Raw genomic sequence first — 19,914 nt, 5'->3', positions numbered from 1 at the left:
ATATAGAGTTTATACTTCGCATTGCAAACTTATTCACATCGCTCAAGTGCTTATACATTTTGTCACATTACAATAACAGAGTTCATGCTTTTCACTGGATTTTATGTACAGGCCAAAACAAAAAAGACTAGTTAATTTTTGGTTTTTTTAGAAAATTTAAAATGAGAAAAGTATGAAGAGCATTTGAGTTAAACCTCTTCACTTTAATACTCCTAAAATAAAGTACAACTGGCTCCAAAAGCTGTCTAATTAGTAAATTGACTCCACCAGTGTGTAATTGAAGCTGGAACCCATTTTTTAGCATTATCCCCATCATTCGTTTCCATTTGCCCCTGGCTGTCGGTATTTCTGTATTTAAAGTTTTGACAATGTCAACAACAATGACACATCAAGTGATTTATCAAAATAACAATGTACTTTCATTAGTATTTTAATCTTCAAGTATATTGATGACAGTATACCATAAACTTAATTACTTAGTACACTGTTTCTCTGGAGTAATATATCAGAATACTTCAAAATACAAATTATCACGGTTCCTGATTTTCACTTTTTTTCTCTTTTTGCTTGTTGAAAAGATAACACTGACTCGGACGGCTGATAACTGCTTACAAAATACATTTTAATAGCTGTTTGTATGATGAGATACTTTAACTCTGTGGACTGTATCCAGTAGGAAACAACTGAACGTCAACAGCTCCAAATCCAAGAGCACTGCCTTGAGCCAGAACGGGGTCGTGACCTCTCCAGGTCGCGACAAGGTCCAAATGGAGAAGCTTAAGTATCTCCAAGTTTTGTTGACAAATGAGGGGAATATGGAGCAGGTGATCAATAAGTGTATTGGTTATAGGTCTGCAGTGACGTGGACACAATATCAAAACCCTTCAGTAGAGACATTACAGCGGTTATCTTGTCATAAATAGCACTGCAGCCTGAATTACAAAGGAATTGCAGGTGAAAATGGCTGCCAACAAATGCACAGTTATACAACAGTACATCTTTGAAAAGCAGAAGTGGAGCGCTCTGCACGACCAACAAGAATGCGGCAAGTGATTTCTGGATGGTAAGTTTTTCAGCAGCCATTGTGCAGCACAAAGAGCAATAACACCAGGTGACCTTGGGTTGCTAGGTAACAGGGCTGGGCTCTGCTAGGGTTGCTGGGTAACGGCGCATTGCCCCTTGAATGTGACTCAACAATTGAGAGGGTTGCAAAGCAACTCATTTTCCAGACATTTTTTTGACTTATTTACATTTTTTAAAGTGATTGAACTGTTTTTAGAAGCAGTTGAGACCCAAATGAAAGTTTTTTTTTAAGTGCAAAATGTAAATTTTGCATGACAGAACCAATTTAATGTTGAAACTCTCCTTCCAATCTGAGAGCGGTTGAACTATTTTTCATAAATAAATGTGCAGAGCTGATGGAGACTTACCCAAAACTGGTTTTCTATATGCAACACATTTCAGATTTTTCTTTGCATTATAAACATGCTTTTGTTTCTATTAGTAGCGTAACAAAATGTGGGAATGTCCAGAGTTATTACAACCACCTCAGCCCACTTACATTTGGTAATAATCTATTATATGGGAGTCCCTTGCTTTGACGTCACTTATACAACCTTCCCCAGACCAAGCTGTTGTTGCAGATATTGTTCCAATGCTTGTTGTTTTTTTTCACGCTCCCTTTTCTCGGCGTCCCATGGCAGAGCGGATGGGAAACTCTGATGTCATCAACCTTGGCGCAGCGGGACGGAGGAGCATGCAGACCCTCAGGGTGCCACGATTGGTGCCCATGTGTTATAGTGCCCTGTAGATGGTGAAATAGATGGTGTGGTGCTGCCCGCCTGTGCTGCACCTGCGTCCCAGCATGCTGATTGATCAGTTTGGTCATGTGGAATGTCACCATCTGCTCCCCAGTCCCACTCACCCCTTCTTGTGTGAATGCCAATCACTGGCAGGAAGATAGTTATTTAAGCCATGTCAAATCAGGCGCATGACAATCAGCAGAGTGCCAACAACACTTGGAGAGGCAACAGCATGTCATGCAGTAAAAATATACAATTTTAACAGCAACAACACTGACTGAAAATGTGTTTTTAAATAAATTAAAAAAAAACAACAACAACAAAAAAAAACACTGCCATTTCTATAAATTTGTCTTCATTTTTACCAGGTCTCTGTTTTGGTTTCTCCTCTGCATCCGACCTCCTCATGGCCAACAATGTATCAAGGGGCCATCGGGAGTGACATTCTTCATAGCAGAACGTCAGAAACAGTGACATTTCAACCACAGGAAAATAAAGATATGCAAAAATGATCTCATTAACATTTGCATTACCTGTTTGGATAATCCCTTTTCTGACAAGACTGCAATTAACTAAGATTGATGCAAAGTTCAGGGTCAGGGGACTGTATAAATTGGCTCTTGGATCTGATACGTTTGTGTTATGAATGCTTAATGTGCCAGATAAGAAGACTGATCTCTGTCAGAGGAGAAGGTCACTCAGTAGCCACCAGTTGCCAGGGATTAGTTGTAAAACTGCTAATATATTTACTGACATCAGCATTTGGATATTTTGGGTTATTCTGACGTTTTCCTTAATTAGGCAAAAAGAAAAGCATGCATTTGTAAAAGTCAACCAATGACTGCGCTCATAAAGAAGGAGAAGAAGAAGCAGAAGAAGAAGAAGAAGAAGTGAGTGACCTCCTAACCTAGATAGCGCTGGTTTGGATCGCCAGGATTAGACTTTGACTTTAAGGAAGCTGAGCGGACAGCAGCTCACCTGCAGACAGATTGAATCAGGAGGAAAATCACGTGTTTGTCTCCGTTTGAAGTTTCTAAATATATAATTCTGGTCTTAAAAAGATTTAGGTTAGTCTATATTTGAACGCCAAACACCAGCTTCTCTGCATCTTCAGTCTACAAAACAAAACTCTGATGAAACGATTACTCAGATTAATCATGATTAATGAAGAATTAATTCATGTTAATTGTAATTACAATGCTAATTACAATGTTTGATAAAAATCAAACAAATTAATTCACAATTTGTTTGCTTTTGTAAATGTGTGTGTGGACACCAAGGACATTTACCTTTAATGACCTCTGGAAACTTTTACTACAATCTTTACATTGATAGCACCACAAACAAAATTTTTTTTGATGCACTAACGCATCAATTTGAAGAAATCAAAGTAAAGATAATTGGTGTGAAATGTTTTTGTTACATTTGCGCAGCAAAAATGTTCTTCATTCATGTGGAGACGTCTTGAGGAAGGCTTTCCGCCATACTTCTCTGAAAAAGAAAAATATCCCTTCAAAAATAAAGCAAAGCAAAAATTGAGAAAGAATAAAACATCTGTATTGTTTCATAAAGCAATTGAATTTCTCACTGATTAAATGGTTTCAAAAGACATCCTAGCAAATAATGGAGTTAGACTTTTCTGATTTTCAGTTTGATCGTTAACATGAAATAAATACTATTTTATTATTACAGCTCTCTGCTGCATTTGAGCCTGTCTTCAGTGTTTACTGATTAGTCGGTACTGTGGTTTGGAAAAGACTTTGTTTTTGTCCCAGCGGGAATCATTTGATTGGATTCTTGTGAGGTGTCTGTAAAACACCAAGCCGTGCCAGCACCGGGGCCATACTGTAGCTCTGTGCATTGAGCCAAGACTATCTTTTCACCCCCCTCTCTTAGTGCAAGACTCAAATGAAACTGTAAGCATTTTTTATGTTGTTTGCATATGTTTTGGTTAAAAATGATACGTGTGGTGGATTTGACCTCATATGGGAAGGATGACTCTTTTCAGGAGATGCTGCAGACGATCACCCAGACAAACCCAATAACCTTCAAACCCAGCTCTCCATGCCACACGTGCCTGCAAATTAAGACCTGGCTATTTGTGAATGTAGGTCAGACAAGGCTGTAGTATCCAGTGTTTACTGGAAACCTCTACCTGTCTAACAGGAGATTATCTTGATGGCGTCATCACTGCTTGTTGGTCCAGAGGAGGGATTTCTAGCCTTGCGTGTGTTCAACTTTACACTTACACGAGATGACATGAAAACCGGATGATATCTGAGCAATAAGGATCTCTCATTATTACAATTATGTATTTTCTGGGGTTATTTATCCACACGTTGATTGGGAATCCCCTAGTTATTTTGGCTTTCATGTGAATCTATTGATGTTTTTTATGCTTACAAAAACCCATGCCACCACTAATTGTAAAATAATGAGTTCTTTGTGTAATAATTTCCCACTTAAAAGCAGAAAACCTCATAAATGATGTAACATTTTACAGCAAAAGCGTCATGTCTCGGCCACCCCCTCTCTGCTGGATGAAATGGTCCAGCCCTGATTTGCATAAGTTGTCTGCGGGTTGCTGCACAACCAGCAGGGGTGGGTTAGGGGAAGGAGTGTGTGTGGACGACACACCACACACATGAGTAAAGAGGTGGACAGAGGAGCTGTGTGTGGAGAGCGCTGAGAGTCTCGTTGTGATCCAGACAGAGTTATGTACTGTGCTCATCCTGCCTCTGGGACAGGCAACAATTCACTGATGTACTGCTACAACATGAAGCCAGTGAGTATCTTCATATTTTATTAACCATAAATTAGGTTGGGCATGGTTTGTTTGTCTGTGTGTTTGCTGCATTCTTAGCTGTTCTGTTAGTTCATTTCTTTAATTTCACATCAAGAATCAACATCAGATTTTAATGCATTTGCATTAAAATAGTGAATAAACATTTTATCCCAATTGAAAGTTGTTGGAGGACTGTCAGCTTTTGGAGGATGTTTTCTTCTTTAAACAGGAAATTTAATAATGACTGGTGTGTGTTTTGAGGAAAGCTTTGTCTTTCAGATGAGTCAGTTCTGTAATAAGATGTGAAATTGGTTTAAAGTTATCATAAAGTTGCAACATTAGGAATTAAAATTTCTTGAACTCTTGCAGCTCCAGAGTAATCCTGTCAAGATGCACCAGTCAGGTTTCTCTTTGCTGAAAATTACATTCCAGTTTTAACTGATTCAGGTTATTTTCCTTCTCAGGATTAAATTATAAAACAGGTTTCATAATAGAGATGCTAGCTTTGACTCCAGCAGAAAAGGATGATAAAATTATCCCAATTTATGCATTAAAACCTCTTTCTGACTTTTACCAAACTACAAAAGAAATGCAACATTTGGTGATTTGACTCCTAATTTTTTTTTTTACTTTGATGTATTTGATGATTTAAAAAAATCACAGATCAAATCAGAAAAAACAAAACAAAATCTGTCCGGCATGCAATAACTTTAAATTTACTTTTACTTCTTGTTCTAGGCTGACAAAAAGGCTTGTTTTTAAAACGCTTCAGTGAGACTTCCTGTTTGCTCTGTGCAATCCAGTCAAGCCTGGCAGCAGAAAAACATCTTGACATGAAGCAGATTGCCTCTATTTCTATTTGATTTAACCCCGCTACGTTGGAGCAGTCCCTGCACCACTGCAACCATTATCAAAGGCAGCTTTGATCTCGGAGAGACTAACCACATCCAGACATCGTGGATCACAGAGGCAGAAAATTGGTTGCATGTGGCCGGAGTTGGCCACGGTAGAGCGAGGCATGGGCCTTGAATAGCAAGTTGATGTTTCACTTATCTCACATCTTGATGCTTTCTGTGTGTGTGTGTGTGTGTGCGTGTGTGTGTGTGTGTTTACAACACTGCTCTTCTTGGAGGACTATATACATATCCCTGCCCTAAAAAGTTTCAGTTAATAGAAAATAATGATTTATTGCTTTTGAATTTCTTCTTAAACTGCAGGAGTAAAATAAAATAAAAAAAAGGAAAAAAAAGTGCATTATCATTTTGTGATCTGATGATTGATGGCTCCTAAATCAATGCTATGCTAAAAGAGGGTTCCGTGGCGATGGCCCCTCTCTATTGGGGGCCAGAGAGGGCGTGCTGGGGCGGGGGTGTGACCATTATTAACGGGTCGCCTGCTATGCTGATGGTAAGAAGGACAATTGGCTTCATCCTCTGCCATATGCTGCCCATGGCGGCTCAGACGGGCCGGGTGTCGACAGGGGCTCTTCTGTTTGGCCAAGCCCACAATCACCATGGGACTCTTGCCAGCCAGGGTCACGGCTCTGTGCGTGCACACGCGTGTGTGTGTGGTTTGCCTAAATGTGCTGCTCTTAAGCACAAGCGTACTTAAGAGAGTCTCTAATAGCCTGCTTTCCAGAACTTGTCGTCCGGGTAACTGACACCCCATTGATGCAGCGCAGGGAGGTTTATTTTCATTTCCTGGGGCACATCAAAGCGACGGAGGGAAGTGCAGGTGCAGGCCGAGCCTCTTGGTGGTTTTGGGCAAGGCGAGCGCCTCTCTGTGGGTTTCTGTGTCTGCGTGAGTGCAGGGCATGCTTTAATCTGAATCAGAATATTTGTTTTCGATTTTGTGTCATCTTGAGCACAAATCATCAATCAGTCAGTCAAAGCGCTTTACATCACGATAACGCAAAAACACAAAGTCGCAGAAGTAGAAGTCCATCGATTGGAGTTTCCTGGTCAATCGTCTATTAACAATTTTTAAATCGCTTGACCTGCCGATTCCAATTTTGGCCGATACCATTTTTTATTTTCTCTAAAATGTCACTAAATATAGCTAGAAAGTTGCTGAGTTGGTAACAGTGGGATGATGATCGTTAGCTGCAAACGTGCAGACATGACCTGGTGGGCCAGTCTGTCAGTCAAACTTTTCCCTCTGCAGAGCAGAAGAGGACAGCGGCTGATTTTTAGACATTTGCTGAGGTACAAAAGATCGGCTTTACATGTAGGTATCGGCCGATCACCGATCTCCCAGAATTAAGAAAATCTGTGCAAACCAACAAAGAACTCACAGTCAACAAGCATTAGATTTTATCAAGTGCCGTTGTTCCACTTCAAATTGTTGATTATTGTTTCATTTATAATGTCTCCAAACCAGGAGACATTATAAATGAACGTGGGTTTTAGTCTAAATTTAAGGGAATCGTGACAAATTGAAAATTCAGTTTCATGTTTTTGGGGATCTGAGTCCCAGCCGGACCTGATCATGATTAGCGCAGGGATTTCTCCTGGTGAACGGTTCCCAAATCCGGATGAGGAGGTGCATGGATCTGCAGATTATGGATTACCACGATGACTAAAAGTGTGCATCCGCACTCTGTTTTGTTTTCATTGCATTATTACTTCAGTTTGTTCCCATGCAAACTGAAATTTCACTGTGATTAAACCAAAAACTCACTGTGTGACAACGTAAAGGAGAAATCTGAGAATACATGAAAAACAAAAATGCCATTTTGAAGACTTAGGGACTCCAAAGAACTAGAGTCACAAATAAAACATGTAGGTGACCCTGCATGAGAGCTGATCCAAATGAAGCCAGAATACATTTATTATTACTATTATTATTTAACCAGGTACGTTAAATACAAGTTTTCATAAACAACCTGTTCAGAAAACACTAAAGCACAAACAGCAGAAAGCAGAAGAATATCATAAAACAAAGGCAAAAAACTGCAGCCATATTCATCTGCAGACCTTGTGCTCACTTTTTTGTTTGCTTTTTTGTGATGCTGTTCTGATTTGGTTCTATAGATTGAATTAAATTGCTAATTAACAAAAAGTAAACATCTTCCAGGACCAGAAATACCACAAATATCCAGGAATCCTGGAGGAAAATGTCTGAATATCTGTGACACTGAAATAAAGTGGATTTTTGTTAAGCATAATGATCCAAAGCAAATCCATATCTAAAATAATCCAAACTAAAATCTGACTATAATGATGTGGCGTGACTTTAAACATGAGGGGGAAAAAAAGATTTTTTTTTTAATTAATGTGTTAACTTTTGCTCCTTTCCACATGCTAACTTCTCATGCTTTACAGCCCAGCTTACTGCACCAGAAAGTAGGAAAATTATCAGTTTATAAGGTGGTTTTAATTTTTTTTTTTTTTTTTTTCAGGTTTATGGGCAGCCTCCCAGCTCTGATGGCAACTCAACATCACACTCATCAAGCAAAGTGCCCAGCAATGTGTTTGCAAGCACCTTCTTTGGTGAGTTCAAGCCCAGCAAAACCTCAAAACACTCATTATCCAACAATAACAATCAAATGTTTCTTGAGGTATCATGCTTCTTTTGTAGCTTTTGTAGCAGGTTATAACATTTGACCAACATGTGATCCTCTTGTCCAACCTCCTTGTTTACTTTATAGAGAATTAAGACATAAAATGATGACAAAATGAGGCAAATTTTCCACAATGGATGCAATAAAAATATGAGGAAAGTGATAAATTTGTGATTAAATATTAAAAACTAATTGGTAAATTATACTTTATTGGTAGCACACTATTTCAAAAACAAGAAATCTTGCAAAGTATTTTTTTCTCTTCTTGTGAAAATATCATGATACAGAACAGAAAATTTCTAATTCTAACTTACACTAATTTATAAATATTTTTCAGCTATATATAAAAACTAGTTTCAAGTTAAAATGATAGTTTGATTAGCAGAGTTTTTGTTATAAGTGAAATATCTGCCAGTTTTTTTAAATCAATATTAAGAAATTTTTAACTTTAAAAAAAGCATTAACATATTGCTGATAAATTAATTTTAAGTTCAAGTGTATAAAGACATTTGGTGGGAGTTTGTGTTTTTGCAATGTCTGACACAAAGTGAGGAAAATGATCAAAAAGAAGCTGACACACACAAAAAGCATAATTAAAATAATAATAAAAAAGCCCCACAAAAGAAAAAAAGAACAAAAACAGGGATCAAATAAAATAAACTGGGACTGGTGAACAATGAAAATAGAAAACAAAACACTTAAAACCTAACAGTAAGGGAAGATTTAAAGGTTTGTGACAAAATGTAAACTACAATCAGCTCAGAATATGAAGCTGGCTAAAAGTGTTAAATAAATAAAAACACAAATAGAAAATTAAAACAACATAATTAAATGACTAATTATTACACTGCACTGTATACCATACATGCATTAAATGAGATATATGAAATGAGCAGTGGAGTGACCAGACATGTTATGTGCTGTTTAATTGAGACAGTAACACTTAAGTTATTGCATGTAATTTTTTTTTGTACCGGGGTCCAGTCTTCTGCTTTATAACATGACTGGCAGTTCAAGACACCTCAGCGGTTCAGGCGATAAAACATGATTCTTAATTTCAGAGGGGATGAGCCATTCTCCGGACATCTGGAGCGCCGTAAACGGGCTGAGCCAGCAGGGCTATGAAGGTGCGCTGGGGGCCCCGGCGGGCCACCAAGCCCAGCTGGGGAGCTACAGCAGCCTGCAGCCGACCCACGGTAACCTGGTGAGTTTTCCTTCGCCAGCCCTGGTGAATGTTGACACAAAACCTCTTGGTTTTAAAACGCGTGTTCTTTCTGCTCAGGATTTCTCTCCTCATTCGGTGCTGGCGGCTGAAATGAACAGGGGTTTACCGCCGATGTCCTCCTTTCACCGCAACAACGCGGTGTCCCGCTCTCCCTCCGAAAGCCGCTCTGAGAATCCCGCAGGTGAGGAAAATTACAAATAAGAGCTTATTTTTACTCTTTGTTGCAAGATGCAAAAAAATGTCTTGTGTAAATGTCTTAGTACACTTGAAATAAGAAAAACTAAGTCACTTTTGCCTGTTTATTCATGGCTTCTACTTGTTAGCATCGGGCTAATTCGTCCGTGTCACTAGCAAGAGTTGGAAACAGCTAGCTTGGAAACCGACCCATAACTCATCATTCCTAATTTGTTGACCAAATTACTGACTGTGTTTGAATTCACGCCACATGATTTATCACTATGTCATAAACGGTGTTGCCTTTCACTCTGTAGCAGCATCAAAAACGTACAAAAGCCGAGATTCTAACCAGATCTTTTCATACATGCTAGGCTACGTGACAGTGCGAGGCTGTTTCTATGACGGTTAGATCCCATCTTCTCCATAATGCAACGTTTGATATCTTTCTAATCACCCTTATCTATAAAGTAGACAGACGTTAGTCTTCTTACCTTGTAAAGAAACATTTTTAAAGTGAAATCACCTTAATAAAGCGACATTGATTGTTTTTCACGTCCCACATGGCGGACGTCACGTGCAAAGGGTCAAGGGTCAATTATTGACTCAGTTTCAGTCAATAATCTCTTACTGTTTATTTTTAAAGAGAGATAAAAATTTTTCACCTCAAACATGGGGAAAATATTTTGTTATTAATTGAAAAGTCTGCTAGCTTTTTTAAAATCAGTTTTTAAAAATTTGTAACTTTATAAAAGCATGTAAAGTGCAAGTTTTAATGGTTTTTATATTGATAGAATTTCAAATAGTTCTTATTTATTGTTTGACCTCATTTTCAAAAATGGAAACGAGTGATTTTTGATTATTGTATCAGCAAATGTTGAGTATATAATAAGATCAATAATAAGATCCTTTTTTTAGCTATTGTCACTAAATAATAGAAATTCAATAAAAGTCCAAATTAAAACACAAATAATTTTCCAGAATTGAGTACAGAAAGGATGAAACTAAAATAAATAAAAAATATATTTTCTGTTTTGTTTTTTTTTTTCACAGAAAGAGCAAATCATATTTATATCTTTGTTAAAATGTTGTAGTAAGATTTTGGATAAGAAGAACCAGTGAATCATTTTAAATCATGTATCTGGAATGGTGAAGTCCAAATCTTCCTCCTGTTAAGTTTTAAACTACGGTAGCTAAAATGACTGGTTCTCATCCTTGAAAAATATTGTCTTTTGTGTGCATATGTATATTTTCTTTTCTTTGTTTTTCTAAGTTGATTTCTGTGAAGTAAAAAAAGCAAAAATTTCATATATTCACATAATATCACAATAAATGTGCTTGTCAAGTCTCAGGAAGCCAAGTGAATGTGTCAGGAGCGTCACAGACAGGCGATACGCTGGCAAAAGCTTTGGCCTCTGTAAGTATGAACCACCTCACTCTCATTAAAGCTACTTATCTGTGCTCTGTAATGTTCAAACGGGTCAGGTCAGAGCATAAAACCAAACCTTGGGGTCCCACACCTATAATTCATAACTTCCTGTGGGGCAACAGAACAGCACCACACATTAAAGAGGGGTTACAGTCGTGTAGTGGGACGTTTTATTGGCTGCAGTGCAGTAAAATGACAGGAATGAATGAGTTTAGTTCAGGATTTCGAGGAAGCTCCAGGGGTTGTGGCAGCAGCTGTTAAAGCTTACACAGAAATGACAAGTTGTGCTTTTAAAATGATCCATGCTCTGGTTCCTCTGCTGCTCCTTCTCTCTGTCAGATTTATTCCCCCGATCACACGAGCAGCAGCTTCCCCTCCAGCTCCTCCACACCGGTGAGATCTCCTTCCCCACTCCCAAACGCAGCTGAATCTACAGGTAGGAAAGCAAAATAATCATTATTTATTAGAGTTTTACGTTTTCATGCAGGATATCATAATTTTTCTTACGGTTTTCTTTCTTTTTAGGGAATAATTTGTGGCCCCGCAGTTCAGCTCAGCCACCGGTGTCGCCGCATTTTGAGTCCTCACTCATATCATTGGTAAAGCTCTGGATCTTTTTTTAAAATTAAATCTCAACGTCACATTGTAAATTTTACAAAGTATTTTTGTTCATGTTTCTAGTGCAAATATCTTAGTTCATGTAAAATAGTCCAAACCTAACTTATGAGATATAAGAGCTTGCTCTAAGTCAGTAATTCTTAAACATTGATAAAAAGTTACAAGTACCAAACTGTTTATTTTCTCTTTTTTTAAAAATGAATTTAATTGTTTACTGGCATCTTATATGTAATTCTAATAATGTATAAAAAGGCTTAAGTGGTTAAATAAAAAAATTTACAGAATGAAATTTAGTAGAATAGACAATACTGAAATAAATATTACATTTGACGAAAAAAGATAAGAATTGTATTTCCTGACACTTGAAAAATAAATTTGATGTCTAGAGCATAAACTGCAAATGAACCTCATTGAAAACCTCTTGGTTATTCCAACAAATATTGATTCCTGGACTTTTCCTGAGTTAAAACATCAGTATTGTTGTTTCTAAATGAACATGAACTGTTTTTTTCTTTGCATTATTTAAGGTCTTGCACTGAATCTATTTTGTTATTTTGACTTTTTTGAATTTTCTGCAAATAAATAGAACATTTTTGCTTGAAATTTTAGAAACATGTTGTCAGTAGTTCACAGAACAAAACAACAATGTTCATTTTAACATATCTATAAGAGTAAAACTGATAATTTTAAGTGGTCTCTGACTTTTTTTCAGAGCTGAATATTAAACTAAAGGTTTACGTGTGTGTTGATGGATTTAGTCTCAGGTGGAGGACCGCCTGGACAGATTGGACGACGTCATCCACGTTCTGAGGAACCACGCCGTGGGCCCCACTTCCTGTCTGCCCAGCGACATCCACGGCTTACTGGGCCAGTCCCACCACAGCCACCCAGCCAGCACCACACCACTCACCTGTCACACTCCAGCAATGGTTAACAAACATTACTTTAAAGTATCAAAACGGTGTAAAAATGTTGTTTTGTGTAATTCTGCATTGTTCAGCCCATCCACTCTCAGCAGATGATGGGATTTTACTGCAGCTGGAATGAAAGTCTGCATGTTCACAGGGAAAGGATATTTAGTCTAATCCTTTGGGGGAGGGCATATTAAATTCTCCCACTATCCTTTTTTTTAATGATGTGTCAGATAGAAGTGGATCATCCTGAAGAGAATTGGGGGAATTTAAATGCTGTAAAGTAGTTTTAGGAGAAGGATTATTCTTGTCTGGAATTGAATTATTTGTGGAGTAGAGGATCTGTTTGGGCTTTTCGGTAACACTTTATTTATGCATCAGACTGACATGACATAAACATGAAGGAGTCTTCATGAATGTCTACAACTGCTGTCATAAAGTGTCATTCAATAAATAAGGACACTTTTAATGCAAAGTTGTTCTACAACCTGCATTAATAGACCATTATTGACTGCTTTATTCAGTCAATAATGACAGTATAAAACTTGCATTAAAATAGTCAACTTTGCATTATTTGCTAAATAATGACATTTTTAATCCCAAGTTCAATTAAAACTTGCAATAAAAGTCAATTAAAAGTATAAACTTTCCATTTTCTGTTCAATAATGACACTTTTAATGCAAATTATATTAAAACTTGCATTAAAAGACTATTAAGAGAGCAAACTTCACATTATTGAGTCAATAAAAACATTTATTGAGTCAATAAAAACATTTATTGACTCAATAAAGTCAATAAATGAGTCAATGAAGGCATTTATTGACTCAATAATGGTCAATAATAATGACCATTATTTGGTCATTATTATTGACCAAATAATGCAAAGTGTAAACTTTGCATTATTTGGTCACCAATGATACTATAAAATCAAAATTTATTTAAAAATGACAATAAAAGTCCATTAAAAGTTTAAACTTTGCATTATTCCGTCAATAATGACACTACTGAGAAGAAGAAACTTTCAGCTTCTATGCATCAAAAATATGGAACAAACTTCCAGAAAACTGTAAAACAGCTGAAACACTGACTTCCTTTAACTCTCAAATAAAACCCACCTGTTTAGAATTGTATTTGAAAAATAATCAATTACGAATTTAACGATGGCATTTGACATAATGTAATGTTTTGATTGTTGATTCTATGTTGCATTACTTTGTGTTTTTGTATTTGTTATGATGTAAAGCACTTTGAAATGCCTTGCTGCTTAAATGTGCTATTCACATAAAATTTGATTGACATATGACGCTGTGAAAAAAGTTTAATTTTGGTTTCATCTAATCAGATCACATTCCAAAAATCATTTATTTCCTTCCACTTCCCAACAACACACTACTTTTTCACTAAATAAACACAATCTGATCTTACTTAGTATTTTTGTTCTAGTTTCTAGTGCAAATATATGCAAGTATACCTGGATAAAATCAAAACTAACTTATAAGTAACTTTTCAGCAAGAAATAGGAGCTTGTTTTTAAGTATATCATGATTTTTAGGAACTAAACATTTTCCATATTATAAGGAGAAAATGTCTCGTTTACTGACAGATCATTTCACTTATAACTTTAATTTTTTATATTAAGGAATCATTGACTGAAAACAAACTCCTATGTAGAAAAGTTACTTGCAAGTTAGTTTTGTCTGATTTCATGCATAGTAAGATTTTTGCACTAAAAAGTGCTCGATATAATTTAGTGTTTTTTGCAGTATTAGTCTGTCAAATAAAACTAAAAATATACCCTGTAGCTTGTACTTCTAACATGACAAAATGTGGCGAAAGTTCAATGCAAAGCAGTGTTTGTGTCCCAAGAGAAAAACTGTTGACATTCATCATTTACAGAGGAAATTTGACTCGTGTTTGACTCGTCTTGCTCTTTGTGACTCCTAAAGGTCGAAGGTGTCTCCATGAACAACAATCACTCAGCCTTCCAGAGCCGAACACAAAATGGCCACCCATATCCGCCCAGACAGAGGAACGCATTCTTACAAGGTAGTTATTCCTCCTCTCTTACCAGCTTTTTTCTGATTTTTTTTTTGGATTGTCTTGGTGCAATGTTTGTTTGATTTTGCACAGGCGGTGGCTTGGGTGTTCAGAGTAACTTGGAGTTAAAGATGGAAAGCAGGGAAGGGGAGGAGACGATGCACACCAACCACGACCACGGCTCAGACAGCCCGAGATCAGACGAGGAGAGTGAACACAAAACACACGGAGAGAACAGCGCGCAGAACAGGTAACAACAAAAAATAACATACATTTATTATCATACATTAAAAACAGTAATCTAATCTATTATATTTGTACTGGTTAATTAAAAAAAACTGTTAGACCACCTGCTGGAGGGCAGGAGAGACTAAACTTTTAGTCATAAACTACAAAAACGAAAAATCTCACCAAGTAAATTTCATAGTTTCGAATTGAAACAAGATAAAACTAACTTATAAGTAACTTTTCTGTAAGATATAGGAGCTTGTTTCAAGTATATAATAACTTAATATTGATGAAAAAGTACTAGGTAACTAAGAAACGACGATAAACATAAAAAATAAAGTGTAAAGTCAGGATTACCAGGAGTACCAAGACCTGAGTCTCCAAATATTTTTCTAAATGGTTGTTTCTCCAACTAAATAAATAAACTTCAAAGTCAAGATCAGATTTTTAAAATAAAATCTCCTGTTTTGAGATGATGCTCCTGCAATAAGAGATTAGTTCATTTTAACACTGTTAGATGTTAAACTTTATAAGAGGTGCAAGCGAATTCGGGTTTTTTTTATTTTTGTGTTAAATACAAAAATAACATAAGTTGTCTTTCTTAAACTGGAATCAATTAAAACACCAAATATGTTATTATTCACATCCAACAACTGGTTTAGTCTCATTTTGATGACCTGTTTTCAAGCAGAATAGAGAATAATAAATAACTAACATTCAAATTATATTTTAAATAGATGTTTTGTGGTTGTTGAATTAGCATAAACATTTTTAAAATTTATTGAATCGAAACTAAATTAAACCATGTTATGAAAGCCACCAGAAGAGGGCAGAGAAAACCAAATAATAACTGAACACTGTCCTCTCTTTTCACCTTCTCTTATGTTTACATTTTTGTTTAACCTGCAAACATTTCCCTTCTCACATGTTTTTCGTTGCAGCATCCACGAGGACGAGGATCTGAGCCCAGAGCAGAAGGCCGAGCGCGAGCGAGAGCGGAGGATGGCCAACAACGCCAGAGAGCGTCTGCGTGTGCGGGACATCAACGAGGCCTTCAAGGAGCTGGGACACATGTGTCAGCTGCACCTGAAGAGCGAGAAACCGCAGACCAAACTTCTGGTTCTGCACCAGGCCGTGGCCGTGATCCTTAGTCTGGAGCAGCAGGTCAGAGGTCAGTGCAACAGCGGAGCGAGAATGTGCCATTAGTGATTGGGGGTCTCTGAGAGACCAGACGGAAATGGTCTTAAAGCCAACATAAAATATATTTTAAATTATATTACTTCATTTTTTAAAATATAGCAATGACATTGAATTAAATCTTTATAGATTTTCAGATATAGTAATGCACTTGATTAATTTTGTTCGATCATGGAGTGCCATAGGTTTATTAAGTTTCCTGAAATTATTTTTAAGCATTATTTTATAGGTGCAATATCACAGCTTCTTTTTAAATAACTATTTTTGTACACAGTGTATAGTTTTTATCTATTTTACATTTATACTGTCTTTCATTGTGAGTTGTAAATTGCCATTTGATATTTAGCCCTTTGCTGCTGTGATCCATGTATTTCCCCTTGGCTAGCATGAATTGTCCTATATCTATATACCGACCTATCTAGCTAGCTTCATTGCTATCAAGCTATCTATCTAGTTACTTCGGTAACTAGATATCTATCAATCTTGCTATCAATCTATCAAGCTATGTAGTTAGCTTGATCACAAGCTATCTATATGGCTATGTAGCTCGCCAGTTAAGTAGCTAGGAAGATATTTGTCTTTCTAGAGCTAATTGGACTTTTTGACTTTGATAACTTTTGACTTTAGGTTCAATATCTCCATTTTTAAATGTACTGTTTTTGTAACCATTAAAATATTTCCGTTCTGCAGAGAGAAACCTGAACCCAAAGGCTGCATGTCTTCGGAGAAGAGAAGAAGAGAAGGCATCCAGCATCATGTCGGATCCACAGTCTGTACATCTCGCTTTCCATCCGAGCCTGACGGACCCGTCGAACCCCATGGGTCACCTCTGAGCACCTGTTACAGACAACTCAAAGTTTCACTTAAAGCATTTCATTCATTTACATCAACGATCAGTTTAAATCACTTTACAAACTGATGCATCGGCTTTCAAAAGTGTTCCTGCTCTTTGAACTTTTCACACATTTTGTCACATTACATCCATAGGCTGTGATGTGTTTTACTTAAATTTTGTTGTAGTTGTGATTTGGAGGGAAGATAGCAGTTTTAAATATTTTCTACAGATAAAAATTAGTATTCAGCCCCCGTTGGTCAGTAAAATCTTTTCGGCACAACAAAAGACAAAACTTTTTCTCCATTCTTTTTTGCAAAATAGTTCAAGGAAATTGGAGCCTTTATAAAAGCATAGCAGACTTTTCAAATTCTTGTTTGTGAAAAATAATATAATCCACTACTTGTGTTGCTCGATATCAAGAAAATCCCAATTAGCAACGTTATTGTTTGTTACTGTAACATGACAAAATGTAGAGGAGTTTCAGGAAGGATGAACATTTTTGCAAGGCACTGTAAATGCATGATATTTGATTAGCAGCCAACACTTTGTGATAAACTTTCACAATACGATTAAATGATTTGTAATTGCTGCGTTTTGGACGAATCGGTTCAAATTGGTCCAGAACAGCTCCCTGATCAGAAAGTGTGATGCAATCGAACAATCATTTCTTCTCTTCCCAAACAGACTTTTTTAACTTTGTGCCTAAACATGACTCGTATCAGACAAATGCATTGTAAGCTGCAGGTGTTTTGTACATATTTTTGTAGTTTTATTGCTAATATTTGTGTTGCAGTACATCAGAATGAACTGGAGAGTTTCGTGTGCCGTCTAAAATTGGCAAACAGGTTTTTAGTCATATTTTCACAAAGCTTGGTGGGCAGACTGTCACGTTTTGGTTTTAGGGAACATATTTAATTTTTCCTGTGGGCTTTGTGTGAACGTGTGTGTGAGTATGTGTGTGTAAATACTGCAGGGGTTTGAACATTCTGTGAATGAACAGATCTCCAGGAATGTTCTTTTTAATCTCACATGGACATTAAACCTGGTCTGTAATTGTGTTTTTATATTTCTTTAATGCACTGCTAAAAGGATTTTACTTTCTGTGTAAAATAATTCTCCTTCTTGTAATTATTGCTCTTCAGATGTAGTCAAACAAACCCTATGCATGTGGAAGTTTGGAACTTAAAACACATTTTTAAGTTATAAGTTATCTTTTATACAAATATTGTGAACTTTATCATATGTCTTAATATGCTTTTAGTTATTATTTTAATCATGAAGCCTGTTTTCGGTGCAGTTTCACTAGCTGTACCTAAATTTAACGCTCTGAGCAATACAGTGTTAAAAACAAACTATGTTCACTCAAGACCAAAATAATCTGAAACACTTATAACATGTGCAGTATGTGTACAGTTTGAGTTCCAGGCATGTGTTGATATGAAAATGTAGCAATAAATGTCTTTCTAAAAATGCTTTTCCTCTCTTATGTTCCAGTATTTCAAAGTTTGAACACATAGTAAAGTCATCTGCATAGAGTATGATATTGAAGTTACTTAGAATCCATAGTCATTTTCAAAACAAATGTTGTGAAGGAAGTTACTCAACACACACTTTGCAAAAAAAATGCTTTATTCAAAGCTTGATTTGAATATTTTTATCCACCCCAGAGGCCTGACGAAGATAAATGTAAAGAAATTAGACAGTTGTGTTCACTGTCTTCTACTCATTAAGTCAAATAAATTTATCCGATTTTGAACCTAAATGTGAGTTTGTGAAAGATAAACTTACAGTAAGTTGTGTTCACTTTTATTAATTCAGTCAAACCTCCAAGAGTTGAATAAACTGGAGTTTTGAGGTTAGCACTTAAAAAACTGACAGAAGAGAAAGACAGGAGTGGGAACTATTTCCCAGAATGCTTAGCGGCATGTTTTTGTCTCCTGAGATAGAAGTGCGTCACATTGATCTGACTCTTGTGTTTTATTAAGGCAAATGTTCATTTTAATGCAATTCTCAGTTAGCAAAGCTTGAGGATAATGTCCTGTTCACACTAAATGTTTCTGAGCTGAATTCATTGGGATGTTTAATACAATTCATTATCAGATCAGAAATTTTGTTTCTTCAGTTTGAAACGAGTTTAAATTATTATAAAGTAAAATAAGTATTTATTTTAACTTGATATTGTGAGTAAAATAACAGAGAAATGTGGCTCTTTAACTCAGTGAGGGCAGATTCTTAGTTAAAACTCACAATTCAAGATTAATGAAGTTAAAAACAATGTTTAGAAGCTTGTCTCTTATTGTTAAATCAACTTCATAAACTTTAATTTCTAAATTAAAACCAAAACAATTTTCTTGTTGACTTAAAGTACATTTTCAAGGCAGAAGGACTTTTATTTTCAACTTAAACCACCTACAGTGTATAAAATATTAATACAAATAACTGTAATTTCAACAACTTGTTTACAATAATGATTATTATTATTTGAAACATGCAAATTAATAAATAAATTATTCCTCATTACTGTTGTTTTTATGTACATTTTTGTCTGTATTTGCCATGTAAAAAATACAGCCTCATCATTCATCAGAGTGGAACATTAAGTGAAATTCAACAATACATTCACAAGGCAACAGGAAAGCATGTGTATGGAGGAGGGTTAGAGCTGCTACGAAAAAAAGCTTCTGACTTTAATCTCTGAATTCAGAGAAAAATTATGAAATTAAAATCAGAATTCTTTCTTTTTTCCAAATTCTGAGAAAAATTCTGAAATTAAAATCAGAATTCTTACTTTTTTCCAAATTCTGAGAAAAATTCTGAAATTAAAATCAGAATTCAGAGGAAAAAAATGTCAGAATTCTGAGAATGAATTCTTTTTTTCCCAGTGGCTCTAATCTTCCGTAGATGTGAGCAAAATGCACGAGGGTTGGTGGGTTTTTCAAAATAAAGGAAGACAGAAAAAAAAAAAAGTCGTGTCAACATCTGGAGAATTGGGAGGAAATCCAGAACAACTGCCCAAATAAATAAATAAATAAATAAAAAAATAATGAAGAAAGAGAATATTAATTTTTTTAAAAAGCATTGAATATTAATCCGGAAAAAAGCCTCTTTTT

The 19,914-nt window shown here is 36.1% G+C and overlaps 1 protein-coding gene across 2 annotated transcripts; it reads left to right on the top strand.

Annotated features, from left to right (window-relative positions):
- The first annotated feature begins 4,434 nt into the window (after positions 1-4,434).
- LOC129359370 (transcription factor 12-like) lies at positions 4,435-18,255 on the top strand. Of its 2 annotated transcripts, none has more exons than XM_055028961.1 (12): positions 4,435-4,587; positions 7,988-8,078; positions 9,211-9,353; positions 9,432-9,555; positions 10,901-10,965; positions 11,317-11,413; positions 11,503-11,576; positions 12,354-12,524; positions 14,454-14,553; positions 14,638-14,794; positions 15,714-15,943; positions 16,660-18,255. In XM_055028961.1, the coding sequence occupies exons 1-12, from the start codon at positions 4,519-4,521 to the stop codon at positions 16,800-16,802; spliced, it is 1,464 nt and encodes a 487-aa protein (XP_054884936.1). In that variant the 5' UTR covers positions 4,435-4,518; the 3' UTR covers positions 16,803-18,255. The 2 variants fall into 2 exon arrangements, with proteins under 2 accessions (XP_054884936.1, XP_054884927.1); XM_055028952.1 differs by having other exon boundaries at positions 10,895-10,965.
- The last annotated feature ends 1,659 nt before the right edge of the window (positions 18,256-19,914 follow it).

This window comes from Poeciliopsis prolifica, unplaced genomic scaffold, assembly GCF_027474105.1.
Source record: "Poeciliopsis prolifica strain line A6 unplaced genomic scaffold, Auburn_PproV2 SCAFFOLD001, whole genome shotgun sequence".
NCBI lineage: Eukaryota > Metazoa > Chordata > Actinopteri > Cyprinodontiformes > Poeciliidae > Poeciliopsis > Poeciliopsis prolifica.
Note: the sequence above shows the minus strand (reverse complement) of the source record. Positions and strands in the feature narration are given on the sequence as shown.